Source organism: Festucalex cinctus, chromosome 2 (genome assembly GCF_051991245.1).
Source record: "Festucalex cinctus isolate MCC-2025b chromosome 2, RoL_Fcin_1.0, whole genome shotgun sequence".
Lineage (NCBI taxonomy): Eukaryota > Metazoa > Chordata > Actinopteri > Syngnathiformes > Syngnathidae > Festucalex > Festucalex cinctus.
Window position 1 is genome coordinate 2564094 of NC_135412.1, and position 23847 is coordinate 2587940.

The 23847-nt window shown below is 37.7% G+C and overlaps 1 protein-coding gene across 1 annotated transcript; it reads left to right on the forward strand.

The window, feature by feature from the left end:
- Positions 1-6942: 6942 nt before the first annotated feature.
- LOC144013366 (dysbindin-like) lies at positions 6943-20153 on the forward strand. Its single transcript, XM_077512113.1, has 4 exons — positions 6943-7155; positions 16887-17036; positions 17189-17338; positions 19314-20153. The coding sequence occupies exons 1-4, from the start codon at positions 7113-7115 to the stop codon at positions 19622-19624; spliced, it is 654 nt and encodes a 217-aa protein (XP_077368239.1). The 5' UTR covers positions 6943-7112; the 3' UTR covers positions 19625-20153.
- Positions 20154-23847: the final 3694 nt, after the last annotated feature.

The following is a 23847-nucleotide window of genomic DNA, read 5'->3' on the forward strand; positions in this document are numbered from 1 at the left end:
CACAAGTGTGAAATATTCTACAGTAGATACACGAGAGAAACACTGTCATAATCACACATTAGTAACTAGGGGTGTTAAAAAAAATCGATTCGGCAATATATCGCGATATTACATCGCGCAATTCTTGCATCGACTCGATAGGCGGCCAAATCGATTTTTAAACATCCATTTTTTGATGGAAAAATAGTCACCAAAATGTCTTCGGGTTCACACCTTAAGCATGAAAGAATGTTATATTAACTCATTCACTCGCCTTTTTCACTGAAGCAACCCTGTTCCCTGTTTTACTGGATTTGGACTGATTTTTGCAAGGGCCACAGAATATTGTGTTCTACTGCTGTAAAAACATGGACCCTACCAAAAGAAAGTTTAGAGTCTCTTCTTTCGTCAGGAAAAAAAAGAAAGTATATTTGTATCTGTTTCCGTTTTGCAGCAATTAGCATGAGAATATAGCTAAGTTTCATCATTATTCATGAGTTGCTTGTTGCAATGTGGGCCTGGTTGAGCTCTTATACTCTGCTGCCACCTGATGGCCGAATTTTGTATTAACTACCATTGCTTTTAAGCGACCTCTTCAGGTCAGAGGCTGCATCAAAGCCTCAAACCCTGCTCTAATATAAAAAAAACCAAAAAAAAACGTATAACTACGTCTTTGGGAGCAAATAAGTTAATGGAACATTAAGCCATAATATTTTATTTCAACGCTGTTCAAACATGAAACAGATTACAACCTGTTTAAGACTCAAGTTTCAGACAAATAAATAATACATTTTCATACAAATCTTACACTGTACACGTTTACTGATTAGTATTTTCTAAATTTGTTATATATATATATATATATATATATATTAAGGGTGTCACGATTTCGATTTTTTATCGAAATCGATCGAAATTACGTCACGATTTCGAGCATCGAAATAGAAGAGAGGACACACGATTCGATGCCCGCGCCCGCCGCCACCGCCGCCACCGCCGCCACCGCCACCTCCCAGGAAAGCAAATGAGACGCAGCCATTCAGCTACTAGCTAACGGCACTTGTTAGCTGACTTCTCCTGCAGTCATGATGGCAAGCGCGGACAGACACAGCAATGGTGCTTCAAGCCGCTCCCGCTTCTCTCGTCACCAGTTTGGAAACATTTTGCGTTCCCGGTGAGTTATGTCGACAACGTTCACGTTGTCGATAAAAAGACCACAGTTGCAAGATATGCTATGTGCGCGTACTGTACTCGGCCACGGTGTTACGCCCGGCTCGTCAAGGGGAAGGGAAGTAACACAATAACAGAAAATATAGAGTAGATAAACACGGGTCGACTTTAACATCTGAGTAGTTTTAATTGAAATTTCAGGCAGGGGTTTGACAAGGGAGTGAAAGTGGAAGGTGAACAAATAATAACCGCATTTGACAGAACTGACAGAACGGAGGAGAAACAACAATAACCAATAGGGGTATAATACACGGATACACAATAGCGTCGCGCTGGCACAGTCGTCCAATCGGAGTGTCGCGCTGGCACAGTCGTCCAATCGGAGTGTCGCGCTGGCACAGTCCTCCAATCAGAGTGTCGCGCTGGCGCATTCAAACTGAAGTACCATTATACGGGCACCAGCCGACACAAACACACACATACATACTAGGGGAGCGGAGCCGGCGGCGAAAACAAGTGGGAAAACAACGGTCCAACCAACTATTTCATCCTCATTTACAGTGAAACTTCCACACACTTCAGCTCGCGCGAAACGCCAGATCCATAGGTCTATTTATAGCAGCAGACCTGCAGCCTTGGAAAACGCTGGATTCAAACATTTAATTAGTGTACTTGAACCACGCTACAGTATGCCCAGCAACTGTAAATGTTGGGATATAGTTTGTTCAGGCTGTATTTGTTCCATGACTTTGGATACAATATATTTTTTGTTGTTGTTGCACATTGCACATTATTTTAAGAGGAACGCACAGCACACTGTTGTAACCAAAAACAGTCAATAGATGGCAGGCACCCACTGTGACTTTTTGTTTTTGTTTTTTTATTTTTTATTTTACACTTCAGTAAGAACAAGACGGTTAACTTTATATTGTAAATAAATTCTTTGAATTTGATCATTCCTGCCTAATGTCAATTATCATATATTACATAAATTTACACAAAAATAATATGGAAATTGCATCACCTATATGTAGCCGATCTTTTGAAATAAGATTTACTGTACAATGAATAGAACCAATGATCATAGACTAGCCTTAGCCTACAGAAGCATATGCCTCTGTGTTATAAAGTGGGGGAGCGGAAAAAAAAAAAAAAAAAAAAATCGAAAAAAAAAATCGAATCGTGACCCCAAAATCGAAATTTAAATCGAATCGTGGAGTTGGCGAATCGTGACACCCCTAATATATATATATATATATATATATATATATATATATATATATATATATATATATATATATATATATATTAGGGCTGTCAAAGTTAAAGCGTTAATAGATTAATTAATCACAAAAAATTATCGCATTAATCATTGTATTACCACAGATCAATCACACTATTAATTTTGACCGCAGATGATCCTTTTTAGGATGGTTAGGTTAAAGGTAGCTGTTGGAGTTTGGGCAATAAACATAACTACATGCATTAAAGTAAAGCATTTAATAAATGTTTACATATGCCGGAAGTCATTTTTTTCCCATTTTAAATTATGCAAATAATTAATTGATTAGAAAAAGCAGGATGAGCGTGTGCAGCGGGCAAAAATGTTGGGGAATTTTTTATTTTTTTTTAAAGTCAGTGATTAATCATGATTAATCAAACTTCTACAATGTGATTAATCTGATTACAAAAATGTCATTGTTTGACAGCTGTAATATATATATATATATATATATATATATATATATATATATATATATATATATATATATATATATATATATATATATATATATATATATATATATATATATATATACACCTGGTTTTCACCTGTCCAATAGGACATATTGTACAAATGGCTCTAATGTTTTGTATTTGTATTCTGTCTTGGCTGTTTGGCAGTCTTTTATAAATCTTGTCGAGTGTTGCCCACCCAGAGAGTCGCTCACGACAGAACCACCACTGGCTGAAGCTATTACATATCTTGGAACTGTCATAAAGACCAGAACAGAAATGTATAGGACAAATGCCTTAAAAATATATATATACTGATTTCATACAGCCTGCAATTTTATTTATTTTTGTAATTATATACAGACATCCTATACTTACTTACTATTTGTGGTTGTGATGTGATCTTAATTAATCTAAAAGCCTCAATTCTGGAAGTGAATGCTATAAAACATTTCCACTGTGATTGTGAGTGAAATACATTTTTACAGTATGATCCTGAATTATGTCCCTGACATCAACATGCATCTTACATATATATATCAGAAGGCTCAAAACTTTACAACCCAAATGATTCACGTTTGAGTGACGGCAAAATGACTTGTGGGGAGTGCGCGGCTGTGTGCGCGTGCACGCATGCGCGTTCAAGCGTGTGTGTATTTATCAGTGACTCACAACACAAGCCACATCACAGGCGACACAGCCTGAAAGCTGAGACGACACTGTTTCAAAGAGGAAGCCAACATGCCAACGCTATAAAATAGTCTTTGGAAAGCCCATTTTCAACTTCACACTATCGCGTGTGTGGAATTAATTACGCTTCAGAAATATGGTGTTTCACTTTCAGTTTTTATCAGCTACCTCAAATATATAGTGCAAATATGTTTTATTTCCCCCCATTTGTCGTGGAAATTAACATGAAACACGTTTTCAGAGTCTTATTTCGTGTTGTGTTCAACGTACTATACTGGAAACAACTTTTAAAAAGTGACACTTGTAATGTACAACACCGCTTTGGCCAGTAGATGTCAGTATTGTGTCACACTTGAACGCTTGACGTCTGTTCCCTTTTCATCAGTGCGTTCAATTCATCTAAAAACAAAACAAAACAAAACGTTTGATTCATTTATTTATTTACACCTCTTAAAGCAGCATCACTATCACTTCAATGGATCGAAGCAGGTTGGAACAGGTGGAGGAAAGTGTCAGGGCTGTTATGTGAAAGCAGTTTGCTCGGATGAAAGGTAAACGTTGACAAAGAAAGCGATGAGGCCGGCCATGATGTACAAATTCGAGACTCGACTCTGTGCGGATGACAGGCAGCAGAGCTGGAGATGGTGAAAATGACGATGTTGACATTTTCGTTCCGTGCCCATGACCAGGTTGGATGCGATTAGAAGCTCATCAGGGGGGCAGCCAAGATTGAGATATTTTGGGGAGAACGTTGGATAGAGCAGACCGAGATGGTTTTGGACACATCCGGAAATAGCCGGTATGTTGGTAGATGGGCGGTGCCAGGAAAGAGCGCGAAAGGAAGACTTAAGAGACGGTTTATACGGAGTCAGGGAAGAAGAAGTGGCTTTTATTGCTGGGGATAATTGTTGGCAGGTGGAGACAATCATGGGCGGGGCCCGGTAATGAGTAGACAGCAGGAAGGGCAAGTGACCTGGGGTGAGATGGGACTTAGGATTTTCATTGTAAACAGGAAATGTGTCTACAAAATAAAAGCATGAGCCGTCACGCCGGTGGCGGCGTGACAGAGCCCTCGATTTTCATTCGTTCTTCTAAAGCAGGGCCGTCCAAACTTTTTCATTTGAGGGCCACATACAGAAAATCAGAAGGACGCAGGGGCCACATAATATTATGAAGAGAAATTGTGTTTAATCTAAAAAAAAAAAGTACAAATAATTTATTTGTGGTTTTGCATATTTAGAAAAATACGACAGTATATAAACCAATTTATTTGTAATATGGAAGTAGGGTTATTATAGTTTGGGAATTTTTCATTTTAGTTAGTTTTTATTAGTTTTCAGGGTGGTTCTGTTGGTTTTTATTAGTTTAGTTCTTTAAAAAAATGCTTTTAGTTTTTTTATGTGTAGTATTGTGCGCAATATTTAAAAAAAAAACAGCATGGGAGCAACGTCATCTTTTGGTGCTTTTCTATTGGCTGCTGCTAGATGACGTCACTTCTGTGTGACATACTTTCAAACGTTATTATTCCGTTTTTTTTATAAAAATAAATCTACTAAAAATCACATTTAAAATCATCCCCAAAGGCTCATGCATTAAATTAATTATCAAAGACTAAAACAAGGGACATGTTTGCTATAATTATAGTTAGTTTGAGTTAGTTTTGTAAACATAAAATGTAGTAAATGTAAACCAGTTAGTTTTCGTTTTTTTAAAAGCATTTTTGTTTTTATTTTATTTCGGTAACAATATTGTTTTGTGAATTTTAGTTGTAGTTTTTTCATTAGTTTTAGTTAACTAATATAACCTTTAATACCAACAGTTTTTCGATACCCTCCCTTCTTACTTTGACCATCTCCAAACATTTTTGTTTTGTTTATTTGATTTGAACTAAGTCAACTGAGTTAGAGGGATTATAGGAACATTACAAGTGTTAGAATGGAGTGGAGTCACACACACACAAAAAAAAATAAATTAAAACTACTACCTGCTACTACTACCTAAAACCTACTACTGTACTCTATTTGACTACATGACATTGTCCCTTATATAGTTGAAAATTGAGATGAAGTCATTCTGCAGTCTTCATTCATAAACACTGCATGGAACATTATTATAACATGCTCTACTCCAGAGATGTTATACGGTTACCATGCTTGCATGTTGTTAGCATTTGGTTCAAAGCCAATATGCAGGTCCCTGTACACTGAGGTGAACCCTGTGAATTATTTGATCTAAGATGGACCCCTACTGGGTGCAGCCCACATGAGTATTTTTACCCAAATTTTCTATTTTTCTTCTTGGCTCTAGGACCAGTGGTGTCCAAACTACGGCCCGGGGGCCATTTGCGCCCCGCCATACATTTTTTGGCGGCCTGCGGCAAATACTAAAAATGATTTTTCAATGCTGTTTAAAAAAAAATAAAAAATAAAAAATAAGAGGGTGGATTAAACATTTCTAGCTACGCAAAGACACAAATTTGCAGCTAATAATTCAGTTTCAGAAATAAAAAATAGTTTCATCCACTTGTTGCTTAGTGTCAAGGTCCAATTTGTGAAAACATCACATTAAATTAATGGTTGTTAAGTTTTCAATAAGTAACTGTACATTATATCAACCATTTATAATTGCTTCATTGATTTTTACCATGTTTAACTCATTCACTGCCATTGACGGAAAAAGACGTGAAATGATGCATTTTTTTTCTGGTCTGGCAATGAATGTGTTAATAAATAACGTTTAAAAAAAAATTAAAAACAAATCAAAGTGGCCCTTGCAGCTTTCTATTTTTCAGTATGTGGCCCTCAGAGGAAAAAGTTTGGACACAACCTGCTCTAGATGGAGTCAGATGCTTTTTACTCTCCCCCCCCCCTTCCCTTATATTTCCTTTTTTACGGGGTTTGTCTCATGTAGTGTCCAAAACTGTCACCCTACCGTCTGCTGCTGCATTTTTCTCAAAATTGTTTTTTTGCAAAAACGATTTTATACCACTTTGTATTGGACCTTGTGGAGAGTGTTGTGGCTAGTTGGCGCAAAAAAAATGACATGATGAACAACGTGAACAGGCATTGCTCAATAAAAATAGTGAGCATGTTTAGTTTTCTGATCTGGTGTTTCTATTATACGGGCCTCTAATCATATAACGATCCTTGGTATGTCCCTAAACGTTACGTAAAATCCTGCTGATCCTATGACCCCCCCCTCATTATTACCAGTTGGTACGGGCCACAATGTCTACTATCACTCACCCTGTCTCTAAGCTGCACAGTGTGCAAGACTGCTTGTGAGAGGAAAAGAGAGAGAGGGGGAGATGGGGAGGGGGCAAAAAGGATGCGAGTGTAAAGCAGCGTGAGGGGAACCTCGAAAGAACGACGGGGGAGATCGCAAAGGAGGGAGAGGGAGTCGGGGGAGGGCGGACAAAAAGCATGTAGTTGAAAAATCGCCCGTTGCTGGATGATCTGCTCCGACGTGCGTCCTGTCCCGCAGCCTTGACGGGAGGCGACAAGACAAAGTGACACGCGTTGCGACATCACGACATCATGTCGTCCACGGGGTCAACCAAACACAACAAACGTCTGGCGTGTAAGTAAGCAACTTGTTTTATTTCACTTGAATGGGAGATGATGATGAACAATTTCAGCTGGATTAGATTTGCACTGCTTAATATATATATATTTTTTTATATGTTGCTAATTGTCTTTAAGTAATGCATCTTAGCATTTCCTTGAACTATATGGAGCCATTTATTATTGTAAATGAGCAATGGGTATTAATAAAATTACTTATGTTTGACTGAAGTTTTTATTGTTACTTTTTACGCTTGTTCCTAACATAATCCATAAGAACCAGTTTTGTCTATCAAAAAGATGTCTACGTATATAAATCTGATGCATTATTGTTACGCAATGCTACCTCTGTTGATTTCATTTAAAAAAAAAAAAAAAAAAAACATACTGATGAGAATACATTAATTGACACGTGCTAAAAATGGCATTTGACTCAGTTCAAATAAAATAAACAAAACAAAAATGTTTGGATATGGTCAAAGTCAGAAGGGAGGGTGTCGAAAAACACAGATGCTATTAAAGGTTATTTTGGTTAATTAAAACTAATGAAAATACTAAAACTAAAATTCAAAAAAAAAAAAAATTTGTTAACGAAATAAAATAAAAACGAAGATACTTTTTTAAAAAAGTAAACTTACCGAAACTACATATAATGTTTACAAAACTAACTAAAATAAAACTAACTATAATCATAGCAAACATGTCCTTCGTGTTAGTCTTTGATAATTATTTTAATGCATGAGCCGTTGGAGATGATTTTAAATGTGATTTTTAGTAGATTTATTTTGATATAAACCGGAATAATGACGTTGCGCTCATGGTATTTGTTAAATATTGCGCACAAGTAATACACATAAAAAAACTAAAACTTTGAAACTAACTAAACTAAAACAAAACATTTATTAAAGAATTAAAACTAATAAAAACTATCAGAACCACCCTGAAAACTAATTAAAATTAACTAAATTTTAAAAATCAAAACGAAATAAAAACTCAAATGAAATTGCAAAACTATAATAACCCGACTGCCATATTACAAATAAATTTGGTTTATATACTGTAGCATTTTTCTAAATATGCAAAAGCACAAATAAATTATTTGTACAATTTTTTAGGACTAAACACAATTTCTCTTCATAACATGATGTGGCCCTTGCGTCCTTCTGAATTTCTGTATGTGGCCCTCAAACGAAAACGTTTGGACACCCCTGATGCAGGAGGACGGAAGTTATGTCATTTACGTAAGGAGAAGCGGTGTGAGTAAATAAGTTAGACTTCTTCTCACTCCTTTTCGAATACAGTATCCGATTGTTTTCTTTACGATTGTACGTTTTCCTTGACTTTCTTTTCTTCTTGATTCTTGTCATTTTATTTCTGTATTAAAAATAATGTTGATACATTCCAAATAAACATTTCAAACAAAGATGCAATCAGAGATTGGAGTTGAGGACAAACAGCAGCAAAAGTATTGTTGTTTACATTCGTTGTAACTATTCGTACATGACGACGACGTTCATTATCAAGAGCAGAGTGACCCGCATATTTACTCATTAATGCACTGTGTTTACATTGAGGAAAAATATGGTCAGGAGTGGCGGCTGTTGTGGTGCAGTGATCTCACACATAAATGATTTAAGCTTGATGGCCTGCTCGGCCAATGGAGGGCAGTGATTGGCTCGTAGCAGTAATACCGAAAGATGATGAGTCTGTACACTGCAGACAGCTGAGTCTCGCCCTCAATAATCCCTTGGGGGGGGGGGGGGGGAATAAAAACATGCGGAATCGAGTTGGAGATGGATGAACTGTCAAAAATGTTGACTGCTTGTGGAATGAAGGTACAATCTCGCTCCCAAATCAAAACGCGGCCACTTTTCCATCAAAGGCGATCATGGGATTTCCCCGCCTCTCGTCACAAGGGGATTGAAAAGCTTTAGCGTGTGACTGTTGGCTTCAATAGGAACATTTGTTCCGCGCTTGCGGCGCACTTCCGAGCTCTCTCGATCTATAACCGCGCCATTAAAACGACACGATGGCGCGTGTCTGTTAAAACTGTTTTGGTCGCAGAGAGTAGTGAGACGCAGGAGGGAGGCACCACGACGCACTCGATAATCGGGTGAGCGATTAATGTTTACCCTGAACGTGGATGAGGCGCATCGGCAAGACCCCAAAAGATCAAACAATCGATCGTTCACATCTTGAGCCACATTCATTTGCATTGTTAATTTGACGTTATGGGCCAAATATGAGCAAATTGAAATTTGTCATTGATGTGTTTATATCCTATGTCAGGGGTGTCCAAACTACGGCCCCGGGGGCCATTTGCGGCCCGCCGTCCATTTTCCAGCGGCCCGTGACATGTGCTAAAAATGGCATTTGACACAATTCAAATAAAATAAACAAAACAAAAATGTTTGGAGATGGTCAAAGTAAGAAGGGAGAGTGTCGAAAAACAGGTGCCATTAAAAGGTTATTTTAGTTCACTAAAACTAATGAAAAAAACCAACTAAAATTAAAAAAACAATATTGTTACCAGAATAAAATAAAAACGAAAATGCTTTCTAAAAAAACGAAAACTAACTGAAACTGCATTTTATGTTTACAAAACTAACTATAATTATAGCAAACGTCCTTCGTTTTAGTGTTTGGTAATTAATTTAATGCATGAGCATTTGGGGATGATTTTAAATGTGATTTTTAGTAGATTTATTTTGATATAAACCGGAAAAATGACGTTTGAAAGTATGTCACACAGAAGTGACGTCATCTCGCAGAAGCCAATAGAAAAGCACCAAAAGATGACGTCGCTCCAATGGTGTTTTTTAAAATATTGCGCACAAGTAATACACATTAAAAAAAATAATAATAATAATAATAATAATATTGAAATTAACAAACTAAACTAAAACTAAGCATTTTTTTAAAGAACTAAACTAATAAAAAATAACACAACCACCCTGAAAACGAATAAAAACTAAAGTGAAAAATTCCAAAACGATCATAACCATATTACAAATAAATTGGTTTATATGCTGTAGCATTTTTCTAAATTTGCAAAAGCACAAATAAATTATTTGTACAATTTTTTAGGAGTAAACACAATTTCTCTTCAGAACATTATGTGGCCCTTGCGTCCTTCTGATTTTCTGGATGTGGCCCTCAAATGCAAAAGTTTGGACACACCTGTCCTATGAGTTTTGGCTTTAGTAACAAAAAAAAAAAAAAAAGCCCAATATCGCTGTATGAGAGTTATCCGAGACCAGTTCGCCCTGTCAAGCATTTCCAACAAATCACCGACATTGACGTTTAATTGCGAACAGGTCAGGTTACATAAAACTTCACATGACGGTCTTGACAATTTCTCCCTCTCGACAAACATGCGCGGAGAAGGCAGGAGGTCTCGCGCCGGCCGCGATGCACTCCGGACGGGTGCAGCAGAAGAACTGGACGAGCGTTACATAAGAGCAAGCCGAAGGCTGTTATGATTCACGGTGGGCTTAGACAGAGAAGGAATTTCCAAGCCGTTTGTCCTGCCTTAGATCACAAGTGGCATAAAATTTCTGCATTGCAAAAGAGAGATAATACAACACATATACTAATATTACAATAAAAAGTGAATGCCATACTTACATATAGGGGTGTTAAAAAAAATCGATTCGGCGATATATCGCGATACGACATCGCGCGATTCTCGAATCGATTCAATAAAAAAAAAAAATCTATTTTCTTTTTATTTTTTATTTTTTTTTAATAAGAGCTCAGAATTGTTCATTCGGTAGTCTTACCGATTCAACGTCTTATCATCATTGCCTTTTTTTTTGTTTTGTTTTTGTTTTTGTGTGTGTGAATCGATTTTTAAACTTCCATTTTTAATGGAAAAATATTCAACAAAACGTCTGACTTCGGGTTAGGATTCACACCTTGAGCATGGAAGAATGTTATATGAACGGAACATTAAGCCTTAATATTTTATTTTAATGCTGTTCAAACATCAAACAGATTACAACCTCTATAAGACTGAAATTTCAGATAAATAAATAATACATTTTCATATAAATCTTACACTCTACAAGCTTACTGATTAGTATTTTCTAAATTTGAATGAAAAAAAATCGCAACAATCGACTTATAAATTCGTATCGGGATTAATCGGTATCGAATCGAATCGTGACGTGTGAATCGTGATACGAATCGAATCGTCAGGTACTAGGCAAATCACACCCCTACTTACATATATGGCATATAACAGTCAAGGCGACATGATAAGGTTGTATTGTGGCTACAATGAAACTGCTGTCAATACGCAAAATGGGGGTTGGTGGTCTGGTTCCTGGAATGCGGCTGGCGTGGGGAGTGCACAGGAGTCATCAAATCTACAACGTACTAGCAACCAGTGGCGCTAGCTGAGCAGAATCGAGGCAAAAATTGCTTGAATTGCAATGGGCAGAATGCAAGCCGATTTACTCTTCTGGAAAGCACAACATGTGTTAAAGCTGATCCGAGGTCAGCGAAGACCCTACTGGTGAAAGAGAAGAATTGCGCTTGGTGGCGTCTGGGAACCGACTCACCAGTTCCAAATGACCGGGACCAGCCACAATCTACACACGGACATTCAAGAGGAACTGAGCGAGCTTGTCTGGGATCGTATGGGATGGATAACGATAATAATCAATGACTATTCTAAATAATGTATTTGATTGATGCGTTCTAGTAATGGTCGATGGCGACGGGTCTCGAATAAGCTTCGGCTTCTACCCGTCAGCCCTTCTTTCGGACGTCAATGTTGCAAATGATGCGATGTGATTGATGTAAGCTGTAATGCAGGTGTGTCCAAACTTTTTCATTTGAGGGCCACATACAGAAACTCAGGACGCAAGGGCCACATAATGTTATGAAGAGAAATTGTGTTCGGTCCTAAAAATTATACAAATAATTGATTTGTGCTTTTGCATATTTAGAAAAATGCTACAGTATATAAACCAATTTGTTTGTAATATGGCAGTAGGGTTATTATAGTTTTGCAATTTTTCATTTTAGTTTTTATTTCGTTTTGATTTTTAAAATTTTGTTTTAATTAGTTTTCTGGGTGGTTCTGATAGTTTGTATTAGTTTTAATTCTTTAATAAATGCTTTGTTTTAGTTTAGTTAGTTTCAGTATTAGTTTTAGTTGTTGTTTTTTTAAATGTGTATTACTTGTGCGCAATATTTAAAAATACCATGAGCGCGACGTCATTATTCCGGTTTATATCAAAATAAATCTACTAAAAATCACATTTAAAATCATCTCCAACGGCTCATGCATTAAAATTATTATCAAAGACTAAAACAAAGGACATTTTTGCTCTAATTATAGTTAGTTTCATTTTAGTTAGTTTTGTAAACATAATATGTAGTTTCAGTTAGTTTACTTTTAAGTATCTTCATTTTTATTTTATTTCGTTAACAATTCTTTTTTTTTAATTTTTAGTATTTTCGTTAGTTTTAATTAACCAAAAATAACCTTTAATTGCACCTGTGTTTTTCGACACCTTCCCTTCTTACTTTGACCATCTCCAAATATTTTTGTTTTTATTTTATTTGAACTGAGTCAAATGCCATTTTTAGCATATGTTGCGGGCCACTAAAAAATGGACGGCGGGCCGCAAATGGCCCCCGGGCCGTAGTTTGGACAACTCTGCTGTAATGTGTCCGAAAGGGAAAAAAATGAATAAACCAAACCAAACCAAGTGATTTCTTTGAATATGCTGTGAGGCACTTTGACTCCACATTCCACTTCGACAGCTGTTCTGTCTTCCTTGACCCGCCGCAGTAAATCCTTTTCATGTGACCTTTGTTTCATAGTCCAGATCAGGATAAAGCCGCAGCCGAACAAAGAATGAATCCGTTTTGTCCATGGACAAGAAAAGCTCAAAGTGCATTCCAAGGAAATCAGTTTTTTTGCTCAAATGTTTCTTTTAGAAACGCTGAAAGTGAACACAGCCTTGAATATCTTTTCCTGTATATGTCAATCTGAAACCGTTCCAATTATGTCACCATGCTTTACTCGAGAGCTGGCATTTACTGCAGTTTCATTTGAAAAGGAGAATTAACAAAAACAAAATGGGCGTGAACACAGTCGGCTTGATTTGCCACCGATCAAAATTTTTTTTATTACGGCTGAATGTGTGAGATGTGCTGATTGAGCAAAAACAATTTGCTTGTGTCCTGCAGCAGGCCTCCGTGTGAAAAGTACTTTTGCAAGCAGACCTCCACGGTCAAAAAGTTGGCTGCGGAGACCATCTTGACCCCCCCAAATTTCCGAATGAGATTTGATATACATTCACCACGCATGTCGGCTCAGAATCTGCCTGCACCTTGATCAGATTCCCCAAAATCACTTGGCGCTCCCTGCCTGCCAATCGATAGATGTGGTTCCAGCTGGCAGAAACATTAGTTGAATTTTCCACACCGCACGTTCAAGTCAAGGAAATTCCTTCAGTACGCCAGAGCGGCGAGCGACCAACCAAATTCCCAAACAAGCGCATCCTATTTGAGGAATACGTAGAAGATTAAACGATAAAAATGTAAATTCAACAATGTGCAAAAAAAAAAAACAAGCCCTGAGAGGTCTAATAGTTAATTAATTAAAAATCAAAAAATTTAAACAACTAATTTAAGTAAAGCCAGGTTTCTTACGGAAACCCCCCCCCCAAAAAAAAAACATTAAAATGTTGGGAATTTTATGAGTCAAAACTAGGGATGGGCGTGTATTGGGCCGATACCAGCCTTTTTTCAAGTACTCGATACTCGTGACGCAGACGAGTACAAGCGAGCGATGGCAGAGTTGGAAGACGTTAAGGGAGTCCTCCTTGCCTGTAAGTGGCGCTAGCTTGCAGAAGTTTTTCACCAAAACTTCACCGGTTTGGAAATACTTAAACTAAAAGAGCATTTTTGTGTTTTATTTTGAGCATTAAGACTATTGAAGAGTGACTGTGCTGTTGTTTTTGTCAAAATTAAAGGAAATATATTTGTTTAAAAATATCTTTTAGTGATTTTTTTTTTGTCAAAATGTACTACCTGTATCGGCAGTTGGTATCGGTATCGTTGAGTACTGAGGGTCTGAGTATCGGTATCGGTCTGAAAAAAAGTGGTACCGAACATCCCTAGTTTTTTTTTTGTCAAAATTAAAGGAAATATATTTGTTTAAAAATATATTTTAGTGATTTATTTTTGATTTTTTGTCAAAATGTACTACTGGTATCAGCAGTTGGTATCGGTGAGTACTGAGGGTCTGAGTATCGGTCTGAAAAAAAAGTGATATCGAACATCCCTAGTCAAAACAAAACATAATTGCGAAGAAGAATGAATATACAGTATTCTAATAATTACATATGCATTTGGAAATTTGAAAACAGTCAACAGTAGGATGCCATTTGGGAAATATTGATTGAATTTTATATAGTGAAGCTAACGGCCTGTGAAGAAAGATGAAATGGTCGTAGAATTGTTGGAATAATCAAAATAATCCGTCATTTGTTTTGATAAAGGGAGCTACACCAAATTTCAATGAAATGGAAAAGAGAAGTCATAATCACAACCTTCAGGCAGATTCATTTACAATCCTGCAACCTGGCAGACGAACAGGTTTCATTTTTTCTTTTTTTCTTTTGGATCACATTCAAACGTCGAAAACCACTTAACTTAATGATTGCGCAGAGCCACGTAAAACTCGCTGGCAGTTAATAATCTCAGTGAGAAAAGCACGAGATTCCCCCATGGAGGCTTTGAACACAATCAAGCAAGGTAAAATGTTTGCGAAATTGCACCCCCCACCCGCATGTCTTCCGGGATGGCTCAAAACACGAGACGTTTAATAATTATATGACTCACGTCGCAGGGGTGCATGTTTATCTCCAGGCAGAATTACAGAAATGAAGGCACACATCAAAACCATTTTTTTTTTAATAGTATTAATTCAGTTGTCATACTGTATACAGTGCATTTCACATTTGATGTTGTTGAGTAGCACCAAGACGTCATGTTGAGGCAATTAATCTCAAATGTAACTTTTTTGGTTGTAGTTTGCATGTGCATGTCCATAACTGCATAGATAAGCGTTTTACTTAACACTAAGGAAGAAGAAACATTTTGGTTCCAACGTACATTTAAATGTAGATTACAACTTCAATCAATCACATAAACATCATAAACATGTTTAATTAAACTAACACCGCTCTGATAAAATAAATAAAGGCAGATAACGTTTTTTTTTGTAACAATTGGAGGCAATTGATGAGACTTAAGATGAGTGTTGGAGACATGAAATAATAATTTGAATAATATGATAATAATAATAATAATAATAATATAATAATAATTTGAAACTACAGAAGATTACTTGATAAATTGAAAACTAAAAGTGACTTCAGCTTTGTACCTCACAATTAGGGGATGGATAGATGATAATAATAAGTAAAAAAAATAAATAAAATAAAATAAAAAATAAAATATATATATATATATATATATATATATATATATATATATATATGTATATATATATATATATATATATATATATATATATATGTATAATAACAATAGAAAACCTATTGAAGTTGCTCTAATAACTCACCAGGTCCAAAAAAAATAAATAAATGACTGTGAAACATGGAGAGGGGTTCATGCCTCACAGATTATGTGTATGATAGAATAAAGGACTGATGTCATAACAGCAGTAGAAAAAAAAAAAAAAAAAGTGTAGTGAGGGAAAAATATGTCAGACTTTGGTCTGCAGAAATTTCGAAAGTGTCCGGTTGAAGCGGCATCCGTTTGCTTCAATTGTGTAAACGAGTCATTCAATAGGCACTCGCTCGCTTTTTAGTGAAGTGGCGAGTGCACACATTCAGACGTGATCACGCGCGCGAACGCGCTCACGCACCAACGAATAATGCACTGGTGACATGAGTCAAAGTGTCAGCAAATGCAGCCCGGTGGGGGAAGAAGGCCCAGCGTGGCGAGCAAAATTTAGCACAGTTACACAACCGAAGCTGGTCAGTTTGGCAAAGCGTCGCACTAAAGGTGGATATAAAAACGTCTCCAACACCAACTGTTCAAATATGGAGTTAGGATCATGCCAAAACCCAGTAAACACAAAAAGCCTGATCTACGTACACAAAACCTGATCTATGTGCACAAAAAGTGATCTACATACACAAACATGTGATCTACGTACACAAAATGTGTGATTTTACGTACACAAAACCTGATCTACGTGCACAAAATGTGATCTACATACACAAAACGTGTGATCTACGTACACAAAATATGTCATCTATGTACACAAAATATGTGCTCTACGTACACAAAACGACGTGATCTACATACACAAAACGTGTGATCTATGTACACAAAAAATGATCTACATACACAAAACGTGTGATCTATGTACAAAAAAAAGATCTACGTAAGCAAAACCTGATCTACATGCAAAAAACGACGTGATCTATGTACACAAAATGTGTGATCTACGTACACAAAGAAGCATATCTTCAATTACAACAACAACAACAAAAAACTTTCAAGTGCAAAAAAATGTTTTGCGTACATAAAAAGCAATTCTCCCACTACGGATAAAAGTCACGTGACTTTTGGCAGTGACGTGATCAAACGTCACCAATCCAACTTATAAATATTCAAATCAAGATCCCAGCAGGCGAAAGGCTCCGTGTGTGTATATATTTTCAACTGAACTTGTTTGTGATTGTTCAGCGGAGACGGACACCTCCCAGAGATTGTTGGACAACGATTCTGCGCATCATCTGAAGCTGAGGGAGAGGCAACGCTTTTTTGAGGATGCCTACCAGCAAGATGTGGATAATTACCTGCCCTCAGCTCACCTGCAGATTGACAGCAGGAAACGTAAGCGGCTTCAGTTGAGGGCAATAAACGGTTGCGTGAAAACGCGATTCTACCGACAGAACATCAACAGATAAAAAGCCTTAATGGATCCATTTACCTTCTCACTTAGCACAAAATGTTAACAACTTGGCAACGCAATTTGTTTTTTGCAGCCCCCATGGGGAGTATCTCGTCGATGGAGGTGAACGTGGACGTGCTGGAGCAAATGGACCTGATGGACATCTCGGACCAAGAGGCCCTTGACGTCTTCCTCAACTCCGGGTCCGGAGCAGATGAGGGAGGGATTGCGTCACCTCTACCAGGTACACGGACGGAATCCAAATAACACGCCAAATAAACAACTTCTTGTTTGGGCTGTGTAAAGAAAAGCATGATTCTCAAAGAGTTTTTTTTATTATTTTTTTTTATAATTAATCACAGGTAAACACTTTTTGTAGTGTAGGTATAGACCAAAATTGGGCAACTTGCAGCCCACGGGCCGCATGCCACACTAAATTGCCCCACGATAACATCAATAAATAAATAAATACATAAATAAAAAAATTAAAAAATTTGAAAATTGTTTTGCGACCCCCAAAAATAATAATAATAATAATAATAGTAAAATGACAATGTTAAGAAATATTGAAAAAAAATTCAAACAAAACATCCACGAATATGCGTGCGCTTGGAATATGCGTCGACTGTAGTTTTAAGTTGGAATATCACCATTCATCACTAGATGGCAGACATGGCTTAGTTGCGCTTCAACTGAGTATCGCACACTGGCTTGTACATGAGCAGGCCGAGTAATGTTTTGCAGATTTGGAATGATAGTACGTCAATAATATTACAATTTTAAGTGAGTTGATTTTTGTGGGGGGGAAAAAATGCACAAAATTAATTCTTGTACCCACAATGTTGGTTTGCTGTTCAGCAGTTATGCCATCCTTGCATGGTCATTTTATGCACGAGAGCACTTTGCCATACACACACACACACACACACACACAAAATAAAATAAAAAAATGAAAAAAAAAAAAGACTACATGGTTATTTTGTTGTTTACTTCAAAACCTGTATTGTTTGGTTGGCATAGAGGATCTTTTAGATTTACTTACTGTATTTTGCACATATGCACATATTTTGTCCATATTTAATTAAAGGCAGAGTCTGCCGGTTTGACTCTGGAAAAAGCACTTTTTAAATACAGGATTTAAACAAACAAACTACTTCTCAATTTACAGATCTGGGCTTTTCATAACGTGTGGGGGTGATTTTGTCCTAAACCCGCACCCCCCTCCCCTACCCCCGAACCTGTATTTTGCCATTTTGTGTTTGTTTTGTAAATAGCGGGCCGTTTCTGTGGAAAGATATTGTTTACACCCCTCCAGCCAATCGCAGAGCGGCGGGTGGCGTGTCGCAAAAATTTGTCGGCTGCGTGACGTTACTCCCGCTGCAATTTGAAAGCACGCACGGATTATTATTTTTTTTCCACTCACTCACTCACTCACAGAAGCTTACATGTGTGAATGATTGAGTGAAAAAAAAATCTGTAAAAAAAAAAAAAGAAAGAAATTCCCCCCCCCCCCCTGCTCTGTGATTGGCTGGTGGGGTGTAAACACTGTCTTTCCACTGAAACGTCCAGCTGTTTACAAAACAAACACAAAATGGCAAAATACAGGTTGGGGGGGGTGCGGGTTTAGGACAAAATCACCACCAGAAATTAAGAGAAGCCCACATCTGTAAATTGAGAAGTAGTTTGTCTGTTTAAATCCTCTATTTCAAAATGGCCTTTTCTTGAGTGAAAACGGCAGAACTTTATGCATTTTGGTCATACATCTGGTTCGGTCCTTATGTGACTGACGAGCACTGATGAAAAATTGCGCCCCAGCATTTTGTGATTGTTTTCATTCAGCTCCTTGCTAGAGAATAACAATTTGTGCAGAAACTACAGAAACATTTAACATTGGACAAAGTTTAGACAAGGTCAAATGAAGTTCATCTGCAAATTTTAGGTTCATCCTGAAATTTGACCTGAAAGCTACAAGAAGAACTTTTGTTGTATGTACTGTAATTCTGATTTATTTTTATTTTTTTTGAAGACACATTTTGAATCAACATGCATTTTTATTTAACTGTCTTTGCAGAGATTGAAGAGGTAAATACAAGATATATTTTTTTGTGTTTTTTTTGGAGGGTTCATTTCATTTCAAATGATGTCATAATCTCATCATGAAGACGACCGAAACGGAAACGAAACGGAAACGAGCATTTTGAGCACGCGTGTATTTCCAGATGCGGAGGACGAAGACGAAGACGACGCAAACGAAGCGGCCGAGGTCGTCTACAGAACGTGTCCGCCGTCGCAGCGGCAAAACGAAGCCCACGTCGGGTCCAAGTCTCGCATGTCGTCGACGTCGTCGGGCTCCAGCGACACCAGCGGGGGCGGGGCAGACACGCCCGTGATCCAATCCGACGACGAGGAAATCCACGCCGATACCCAACTGCTGACTTCCGTTCCGCTTGCCGCTGGGGATGAAGAAACCGAAGACGAGGAAGAAGAGCAGAGAAGCCTTCTGACTAAATCTTCACAAAGACGGAATTAAGAGACATAAGCGGGCGGGGGTTAAAGGTCAACATTCCGTCTCATTACATTTGCAGAGAAGCCCCCAGCATGATTCACCTGCTGTGATTTGTCCTTTAAATTATTGTGTGCATTTATGCAAAAAGAATTTTTTTTTTTTCGTTTTCTTAACTCTTTCACTGCCACACGTTAGGGAAAAAAAACAACAACAAAAAGAAAACAACCCCCACAGTGCCATTTCGCTGATTACGAGCATTCGTCAGATTCCGTCACATTTCCTTGTAATTCCAATACACCAACAGCCCATTGAAAAGAGACACAATGCTGCCATCTGCTGGCCATAGTTAGGTGGTGTTTTTGATTCCACAACCCATTGACCAGGCAGCGCTGCACTTAGACGTTGCTCCGTCCATTTAAGAAAAAAAACAAAAAAAAAAACAGATGACGTCATTTCACGTTTATGGCAGCATACATCGTGATTTTACTAATTGTTATTAACTCATTCACTCGCCGCCATTTTCACATTTCGCAATCCCGTTCGCTCCCGGCTGTTTTACTGGATTTTGACTGATTTTGCAAGGCCTACAGAATATTGTGTTCTTTTGCTATAAAAGCATCAAAAGAAAGATTAAAGTATCTTCTTTCACCAGAAAAAAAAAAAGTATGTTTCTATCTGTTTCCATTTCGCAGCAATTAGCATTAGAAGAGAGCTAAGTTTCATCAGTTTTCACAAATCTATTTAAAATTGTAAGTAATTGAGCTTTTTTTCTACATGGCCCTGGTTGATCTCCTTTGCTCTGCTGCCACCTGCTGGCCGTTTGTGTAATAACTACCATTTCTGCAACAGTTGAGAGGCTGCATCAAAGCCTTCTGTATGCTCTAGCATAAAAAAAACAAAAAAAAAACAAAAAAAAAAACGTATAAATCCGTCTTTGGGACACTTAAAACGTGAAAAAAAAAACGTATTTACACGCTATTGGGAGCAAATGAGTTAAACGTTTTTGGCAGTTAAAGAGTTAATAGGGGGGAAAAAATTGTCAGTTGAAGTTTGTGCTCTTTGTTTCCTGACATTTAACACAAATTATACAGTAGGAGTCCTTCAACGCCCACACACTGAAATGTTCTGTCTGCTCGCAGCCTGAGGAGAACCTCCCTCGCGCTCACTTTGACTTCAAAGCAGGCACCAACAAGCAGCCATGGGAAACAAGAAAGTTGCATGAAAGAGCATCTTCACTTTGCACATTTACAAAACATTAAAAAAAAACACACACACATAAAACCTCATCAGTGGGTTGTCGTTTACCGATGAGGACATGTCAAATGTAAATAACTCGAGCCGTTTTGCAGGGTGCAGCGTAGTAAAAGTTAACAACTTGATTCTCACGCCTTCATAGCAGCTTTTATGTTGAAACGTACGCAGCAGAGGCCATCAAGTCTTATTTGGAAAAAGACAATTATGATGGGTGTGTTTCATTCACAACACTGTGAGACGAACGACACTCACTCAAATCTCAAATTGTGTTTGCCGCCATTCCTTTTGGTCGTGATTTGAATTTGTTTTCACTAACTTTGTTACTTCATTTCTTCCGCATTATTGTAAAGGAAAGCTATTTTGTGAAAATGACATCACAGATGCGCAGGTCTCAGGTAACAACCAATCACAGCTCAGCTTTCGAAAACAGGTGAGCTGTGATTGGTTGTTGCCTGATCACTGAGCAACTAAGCAACTGAACAACTAAGTGGCAAAATGGCCGCCCCTCGAGATAGATAAAAGCGGCTGGATTTTGCTGCAAAACTCATTTTGCACAAATATAATATTATTCAGAATGTCTTGTTTAGACTCATGAGGTCACATATCATTGTCAAGAAATGTCTAAGGTTGACTTCCTTTTTAACTCATTTAGTCCCAATAACGTATAAATACGCTTTTTGAAATGTTCTAAGTGTCCCAAAGACGTATTTATACGTTTTTGTTTTTTTTTATTTGTTTTTTTAATGCTAGAGCATACAGAAGGCTTTGATGCAGCCTCTCAACTGCAAAGAACGGTTGCAGGAATGGTAGTTATTACACAAACGGCCAGCAGGTGGCAGCAGAGCAAAAGAGATCAACCAGGGCCATCGAGAAAAAAAAGCTCAATTTCTTACAATTTTAAATAGATTTGTGAAAACTGATGAAACTTAGCTCTCTTCTAATGCTAATCGCTGCAAAACTGAAACAGATAGAAACATACTTTTTTTTCCTGATGAAAGAAGAGATTTTAATCTTTCTTTTGATAGGTTCCATGTTTTTTTTATAGCAATAGAACACAATATTCTGTGGGCCTTGCAAAATCAGTCAAAATCCAGCAAAAACAGTCGGGAGCGAACGGGATTGCGAAATGTGAAAATGGCGGCGAGTGAATGAGTTAAGAGAGCGGATTTTCCTTTTACCGACATCAGTTTGCTTTTGGTAACAAAAAACGTCATTGATTGCAACTTTCATCTATTGTGATTGTGTTGAAATTGAAGTCCAGCGCAACGTGTGCACTTGCTGTTGAAACATCAGGAACGGAAAAAATGACAACCTTCATGCCGAATATTTCCTCATGCATGATTTTACATTTCCACCACAAAACTCAACTGTGCGGCTCTTCCTGTAATTCTATTTCTCTGTGACGTGCAAATGTGGCGCATATGTTTTATGTGTTAAAACTCACCCCGAGCAATCTTCTGAACCGATTCAAGTCGCCATAAACACGTTTTATCGAGTGGCAAAACCAGTCGCGCGCACGAGCAATCCATTCGCGCTGTCGCAAACGAACGCATGCATTTTGTGACTTATAGGTCTTTGTGTTGCGCAACATCATCGCGTCGCAAGACTCGGCTCAACCGACGTCTGTTATCATAAGTCGGACACGTGCGAAATGATTTTTCAACGTTTGTATACGGTTGAGTGAGGTGCGGGAGAATCTGGACTTGAACGGTTTGAAAAAAACCATCGAGCCGACCGGACTTCTTGTCCAGAGAGAAAAAAAATGTGACCCACCTCGTGACCTCACTGGTAATAAATGGTTCATATTGTGCATTTATTGAAGATATTGACTTGTCATGTCGCCGTGATTAAGGACTGTAAGATTGTGGTTGTGAATTTAATTAAAGATGTGTACAGTAAAATGGGTATTCAACATAAAGTTGGGCCACTTGCCAACCCTTCAGCAAGTAACAAATGATGTGTCCTGTATGTTTTTCCTATTTCTCATATGAATAAAACTGACTATAGTTTAAAAAACTAATGTTTTTATTTTTATTATTACTATTATTATTATTATCCATCCATCCATTTTCTTGACCGCTTATTCCTCACATGGGTCGCGGGGGGTGCTGGAGCCTATCTCAGCTGGCTTTGGCCAGTAGGCGGGGGACACCCAGGACTGGTCGCCAGCCAATCGCAGAGACGAACAATCATCACAAGCACTCCACCACTGTGCCACCCTATTGTTATTATTAGGGATGGGCGAGTACCGATACCAGGTATCGGTATCGGTCCGATATCAGCCTTTTTTCAAGTACTCGAGTACTCGTGACGCAGACGAGTACAAGCGAGCGATGGCGGAGGGGGAAGACGTTAAGTGAGTCCTCCTTGCCTGTAAGTGGCGCTAGCTTGCGGCAGTTTTTCACCAAAACTTCACCGGCTTGGAAATACTTCAAAATTGTGAAGCTTAAACTAAAAGAGCATTTTTTTGTGTTTTATTTTGAGCGTTAAGACAACTGAAGAGTGACTGTGCTGGTTTTTTTTTTTTTTTTTTTAATCAAAATTCAAGGAAATATATTTGTTTAAAAATATCTTTTATCGATTTTTTTTTATTTGTCAAAATGTACTACTGGTATCGGCAGTTGGTATCGGTGAGTACTGAGAGTCTGAGTTTCGGTATCGGTCTGAAAAAAAGTGGTATCGAACGTCCCTAGTTTTTTTTGTCAAAATTAAAGGAAATATATTTGTTTAAAAATATCTTTTATCGATTTTTTTTTATTTGTCAAAATGTACTACTGGTATCGGCAGTTGGTATCGGTGAGTACTGAGAGTCTGAGTTTCGGTATCGGTCTGAAAAAAAGTGGTATCGAACGTCCCTAGTTTTTTTTGTCAAAATTAAAGGAAATATATTTGTTTAAAAATATCTTTTATCGATTTTTTTTTATTTGTCAAAATGTACTACTGGTATCGGCAGTTGGTATCGGTGAGTACTGAGAGTCTGAGTTTCGGTATCG